The sequence below is a fragment of the Prunus persica genome, chromosome G1 (genome assembly GCF_000346465.2).
Source record: "Prunus persica cultivar Lovell chromosome G1, Prunus_persica_NCBIv2, whole genome shotgun sequence".
Taxonomy (NCBI): Eukaryota; Viridiplantae; Streptophyta; class Magnoliopsida; order Rosales; family Rosaceae; genus Prunus; species Prunus persica.
The window spans coordinates 21,165,672-21,172,601 of NC_034009.1; the positions used below are offsets into that span (position 1 = coordinate 21,165,672).

General features: G+C 36.1%; 1 protein-coding gene across 4 annotated transcripts; it reads left to right on the forward strand.

The window, feature by feature from the left end:
- LOC18788317 lies at positions 382-6,689 on the forward strand. Of its 4 annotated transcripts, none has more exons than XM_020555978.1 (6): positions 382-608; positions 1,051-1,544; positions 3,664-3,974; positions 4,089-4,145; positions 4,414-4,895; positions 6,094-6,689. In XM_020555978.1, exons 2-6 carry the CDS (start codon positions 1,129-1,131, stop codon positions 6,121-6,123), a joined length of 1,296 nt encoding a protein of 431 aa, XP_020411567.1. In that variant the 5' UTR covers positions 382-608; positions 1,051-1,128; the 3' UTR covers positions 6,124-6,689. The 4 variants fall into 4 exon arrangements, with proteins under 4 accessions (XP_020411567.1, XP_020411566.1, XP_020411564.1 ...); XM_020555977.1 differs by having other exon boundaries at positions 387-608; positions 4,426-4,895; positions 6,060-6,689; XM_020555975.1 differs by having other exon boundaries at positions 389-608; positions 6,060-6,689.

A 6,930-nucleotide genomic window follows, 5' to 3' on the forward strand; every position in this document is an offset into this window, starting at 1 on the left:
GGTAGGAAGGGTGAATGGTGATGTAGAGTTTTTCCGTCGTCGAAAATTACTCTACACACCAACTCGCTGCCGACGCTTGTGGGGATGCGTGGGCAAGGTGGTGATGCCACATTTGTCCTGATGAGATCCTCGTATTGTCACGAGCGCGTGCATCTCCTTGCACCTTAATGGATCCGCCTCTGACAGGGCCCATATCGAGAATCACCCCAAACCTTTAAGAAGTCTTTTGTCGTTAACCAAAAAAAAAAAGATTCCTAAAAAATTAAACGCAACAAAAAGAAGACTTACGAATATGCCAGAACAAAAAGGAATTTGGCACAATGAGGGTGTACAAATAGAACAACGGAATATTGAAATTATTCTTTCATAGCAAATAGCGCCAGTGAGAAATTGAGAATGAGCCGCATATGATGTCATCAGGTTATGTTTGCTGCTTGCGAAGGAGGGTCACACGCGTTAACAAAAGCGGGAAGCGTACTTTAACTCGGGGAAGAGCCAATTTGTTTTTATTTTTGTGTTTAGGTTTTTATAACGTTACACACTCTTCTTTCACTCTCTGCTTTTGCTCTCCCCGGCCGCCACAGCTCCTCAGCTCCTCACTCTCACTGGTACTCTTTCTTTCTTTCCCTACTTCTCTTTGCATCTCAATTGCCCTATGCATACTCACATATATGTATGCATTGCGTTAATATATAGATACATACATGCCGAATTGTATTCACATATCTACATCTTCAATTGGAGAAGAAGCTGCATGTTTTCTGTGTCCACCATAAAGTTTATTTTATCTTTTCCTTCTAATTCATACTTTGTAATTTCTCAAAGAAGGAAAAGAAAAAAAAAAAAAAATCTTTAAGTCATGATACTGGTCAAAGAAGTTGTTTCATGACTTGGAGCTATTCACTGTACAAAACTTAATAACCCCAATTCTTAATTTTTAATATTCTAACGTTCCACATTGATTTTGGGGGTAAACTTGAATTTTATTTTTATTTTTATTTCTTGCTTTAAGAACCCAGCAGGCTGCTAGCATGAATTTGTCTATTCTAGTTTCAGGAAAACATTAAAGGAATCTTTTTGAAGCATCAGTAATCAATAAAATAGAGCTGATAATTGAAACCTCCTGGTATGGCTCCTGCCCAACCATTCACGGAGATTGACCAAGACTGTAGACCATCTATCAATGCAAAAGTAGAACTTGATACAGAAAACAGAAGTTCCTTACCAAACTCGGCTGCGGAGGGTTTAGGGTGCATGAAAAACTGTGAGGACACAGCCATTAGGATGAATGGAGAAGATAAGGTTTCAATGTGCACTTCGGATGTGGACGTTGATATAATTGAATGCAGAAATAATCATAACAGCAGCCTACAGGCTGAAACTGAGGACCCCGATGCAACTGAATATTCAAGCTCATTTGCTGACACTATGTCTGACACTGAGAATTTTTCCGGATTTAGTGAAGGAGAAGTGCAGTCTCAGTTTTTTGCGGACAATGGTTTGGCATCTGATTTTGATGCATTTAGTAGTCCTTTTCAAATGAGGTACGTGCATTGTTCTTTGGCTGCATGTTTAATCATTTTAGTTTATTGTTTTTTTCCTGTAAATGAAAATTCTAATGTTATACCCTGGTTGTTCCCTATTTAGTTTATATTAAGCTGTGATTTCTATTTATACCTTGCTATGTATGCATGAGAAACCTATTTCAGTGAAGCTTTGGCACTCTTTCTATTCTGTGCAAGTGTAGCAGATATACAGCATTACTTGCTTTGTTTCGATTCTTTTAGTAGCAGGATAGGAGGATCTATTTGTATTAATTTGGTCTGAGAGTTAAGAGGGCACAAGTAACTGTGCTTACACTCAAACGAACAGAAGCATATCTACTTTCATTAAGGATTGATATCTATGTTGATGTACATCATCGGAATAAAGATGGAGGCATTTCTAATTATTAAAGTTATTGTTTCTCTTCTACTTTTGTAGGATTGTTATCGCTATCTCCATGCCTAATTAAATTGATTGGTGTCACATTGTTGTAGGGAATTGCTTTGTACAGCAGATGGTTATTTTATTACAATATAATGACAGAGTTCTTATGTGCAAGATGGCAGAGCTAGAAGCTAATGCTTTTGTTGTGTTTTTTTTTTGGGGGGGGTGTCGGGGTGGGTGGTGTTTGGGGTTTTATATATAAGAGAGGGAGAGGCGTAGTGGCCTTAAACAGAAATCTCTTGGAGGAGAAAATGACATTTTTCTGTTTCCAATTACTTGGGTGTAGTTTTATGGTTTGATTTTTTTGTCGTCTAGATATTTATGTTAAGTTTAGACTTAATCAGACAAATCTAAACATGCAACTTTTAGCAATAAATAAGGTTAATTATTTTGGATAATTTTTGGAAAGTAAATATAAAGAGTCGGTGTGATGGAAAACCATCTTGATTTAGTATGTTTGGTTAACTTTTGGAACAATCTAAACTTGAAACTTTTACCATTAAAAACTTGTTATTTCATCCCTTTTAAGTAACACTTGCCTCAGTATCAAACAAAAAATCTCGTTTGAGAACGCATGATTATTGTATCGATGGCCATACTGAGCAGAATTTGTACTGTCAAACATACACTAGGTCCTTTGGCTGTGAATTCTTTCTTTTTCTTTTTATTTGTTAGTTTTGCTCATGTATAGTTAACATTCAAATATTTAATTATTGTTTTTTTTTTCTTGGGTTGAAGATTATTGTTTGTAAATGTAAAGAAAGCCAACAAGGTACTGTTGGACAGTAGAAAATTTGTTAGTTTCAGATCAGAATATATATCTAATACTTATACTTTTCTGGGGTACCACATTAGACCAGGAAACTCTTCAGTTTATGTACACTGAAAATTGATTTGTGTATTTCTATTGGTGTCCTTATCATGAATAGTTTTGTCTTTCTTGTGGTCAGTAAAATGATTCAGATCATGTCTGGTCTAAGGTTTCATTTACCATTTCATAAGAATGCAAGAACAGTGGGTGAAGGATTTTACAGTCACTCTTTCAGAAATATTCTTCCCAAGTGAGATATATGCTCTGTATGCTACTGTGGAAAGAAAAATTTACTAAAAAAATGTGAAAATATCCAAACGTACAAACATTATATACATATATATTCCCCTTCTATTGAGGGATCCTTCAAATAATTTTATTTGAGGGACACCCTTTAGGGTATCCCACGAATTGTTTTTCAACGATCCAAACCATCTATTTTTTAGGTCTTCATTCATAGATCATCCTTGCAAAAAATTAGACAAATCGGAAACTGTTTCGATATCCAATTGTGTCCTACAAAATCAATGAACACGATGCTTCAACAAAGTACTAAAATTTCAATAATTCAATTGAGTGGTCAAATGATATCGGATTTAAGTGATTTTTTGTAGAGATGATCTTTGAATGAGTATCTACAAAATAGACGGTTTGAATTAGTGAAATACAATACGGAGTGGGCCCTACAATGGTGTCACTCGAATAAGCTTATTTGAGGGATCCCTCAACTAAAACTCCCTGTATATATGTATATAATTTAAACAGAGTTTATGATTCTTGTTTGACATCTTTTTTTCTGGATGTGCTCAGAAATAGTATTTGAGTTCACTTATATATTCCAACTGCCTTTGTTTCTAATTCAGGAAGAAGAAATTGACAAATCACTGGAGGGACTTTATACGCCCTATAATGTGGCGCTGCAAATGGATGGAATTGAGAATTAAAGAAATTGAATCACAAGCATTAAAATATTCCAGAGAGCTTGCAATAGCAGATCAAAGAAAACATTCAGGATTTGACCAATTTACTTTGGAAGAATTTGGCTCAAAGTCAGTGCCATTTTCTAGTCAATGCCGCAGAAAAAAAGCTATGAAGAGGAGGAAGCGCAAGAGAGTTGAAGAGACAACTGATATAGCATCATATATGTCACATCATAATGTCTTTTCCTATCTTGGTTGGAGCTCCTTCTTTAAACTAATACACTGTCATTTTGCTCATTTACTTTCCTTCATAAATTAAATTCTCACTCCCACAATGATGTTTGACCTAGCATTGTTATGTATTGCAGAAAATAAGAGATCCGATCCTGATAGTACTTCTGTGGCTGATGAATTTAGTAATGCAGGTATTATTCTTACTATTTGTTGTTTCTTCCTTATTGTCTGGATTGCATGGGTATGTTTTTATTTGCATGAGTGCTTGCATATGTACAATATCTGTAGGACCCTTCTTTCTTGTCAATCTAAGTCAAACCAGCTTGCAGCATTTTATTTCCTCATTATGTTGTGATACTTGCGTCTAGTTTTTTATTTTATTTATTGATATGTCCAAACATCTTTTTTTCCCTTAAGATTGACTCTGAAAAACTCATTTTATTATTGTTGTGGGGGTAGTAATAATCACAGAGCAGAGTGCTGATTACAATGATAAACTCAGCACTGGTGATGACTGGTCGTTCTTTGAGTTCCGAGATGGTGATAAGTCCTTGGAGCATGTCCTCTGGAAAATTGAGACTGTGCACTCTCGGGTTCACAAGATGAAGAATCAAATCGATGTGGTAATGTCCAAGAATGCTTGTAGGTTTTCTTCCTCCGAAAATTTAAGCCTTCTTGTACCTTGTGACGCTCCAACAAGCTCTGCCCATAGTCCAGCATTTTCTGCTGGCAATGGAGACACAATCTCTGCTGGAGCTATATATACTTCAACTCAACATATATCAGAGTACAATCTCGGAGATATGGTAATGCCTGAAAGTGCAGTGTCAAGTTTCGGGGAGGCAATCGTTGTTCCTGATATAATTGAAAGCACTGTAGGACTACTGTCTGCCATTGATGTCACCTTCCATCAGCCACAGTTTGGAGACTCAAGCGAAGATGTAAGTCTTCCCTATAGAACATAACCTTTTATTCCAGAATCTCGATTTTGACCTTTACACCTGTTCCCCTGAATTTCAAATAATTACATGAAATATGTTGGAAAAACATCTTTCTACTATGCAACAAATATGGTAGGATTGACATGCTAGAAGTCATGTATTCCACAATTCCGCATAATGACTGTCTTAAGCTTGATTGAGATACTTTTACATTTGCATTGCCTTTTTCCATATTCCCAGTGATCAGTTCCCTTGAGGCCTTTTCACAAAATTTCCTTGGGCAATACTGAAAATTGCAAATTTTTCTTTTTATATAGTTATTTTTCGAAGACCATATAACAAAGTTTCCCCCCGTAGTTTGCTAGGGTTTCCACTGTTTTCCTTGTAGTTCCAATATACTCCACTTATCTGATATTGCAACTCAAGGATAATTTTAATTAACTGTCTCTTTTTCATTATCTTGACCAATTTTATGTCACTCAAGGGTATTCACCTTTCATTGTTCCATTTATTTTTTGGTCATGTTCACCAATAATACCCTTGTACTTCCCAAAAGATAGGCGCAAAATTGGACAAGATAACCAAAAAAAGACGAAACCATAAAGTTGTCCTTGAATTGCAACATCTGGTAAGTACAGGGGTATGATTGCCAAGATTGGAACTAAAGGGACAAATACAAGGACGAATTATGTCATAACTAAAACAGCCTCTATAAGATAATACCAGCCTCTATAAGATAATAATTAATACCAGCCTTTTAGGGAAGTATCTTTAGTAAATATGGTAATGCCAGCCTCTAGAAAATAATAATTAAAACGGTTAAATTACAATATTCTACATGCTGGCTCTTGTAAAGCTAGGTTGAATTTGATTTTGTAGGCAGGATTGGCACCTGGAAGGTGGTTTTTTTTCCCTCTATTGGATATCAGCTCAATTTCCTTTGCTGATTTTTCATATTCATCTTTAGTGCTGTTTACATATATGTGATGATTTGTTTATAAATACACTTAGTAGTAATATATAGATTCCATTAATTACTTCTTGTTCTCTGCTTGACTAGAATCGAATGCAGGACTTGTGTCATGTCTTTTCCATCCTTAGCCCCTAATCTTTGGGCAAGGCTATTTGATTACCTTATTGTAGATATAATGTTATAATTTACAGATTGTGGATAATGTCCTGATTCCTAATGAGGCAGCTGAAGGAGAAAAGCACACTTTCGAATTGATAAGCGACCAACCTAAAGAGACTCATGAGCAATCAGACAAAGGCATACAAGAAGAAGGTCCTTTTCCAACTCCATCATCAGAACCTGATCCGTTGGTAGATGCATCTGTTCCTCAGGAGCAATCTACTCTAGAATCATGTTTAGCTTCAGATGTGAATTTTCCTAGAAACAAGAGAAAGAGAGGAGAGCGAAGAGCTGGTTCAGTTGTTTGGAGCAAGAAATGCTCGGGCGAGCCTGATAGCTTATGAGTTACATTTCCTTGAGTTATGCTGGCTCGTGAAACTACAGAGACATTTCCTATTCTTTTCTCACATAAGTGGATACAAATGTTTGTCTACAGTCATGGTGAATCAGCATTTGTTGTATATAGGGAAATGGTTCCAGTCCAAAAGTCATGTAGTCCTTTGTGGTGCTACCGCATACGCAGTCCATAACACAGTCCACAAGTCGTGTATTAGTTCTCTTAATTTTGTGGGAAAAGACTAGTGTAGTCTGACAATTGATGTAAAACTGGCATTTTCAAAGTGAAGAGTTGGTCATCAATTTGCTGTTCCATTGAACAAAAATAGACGTCTGAAACCATAAAATTTTCTAATTTTGCACAATTTTTTGTGAGGATATCGATGTTGAGCAACAGTTTTAGTTATTAGAGTGCTTATGACATAAAGTCTTTCCTTTGCCCCAAAAAAAGAGGGGAAAAAAACACTAAAGCTTATTAGTTATGGAATCATTTTGTTGCGTTGGGATCTGATTATAGAAGGGCCCTGACCACCTCTACCACGATATTATGGTGAAGCCTCCACCACC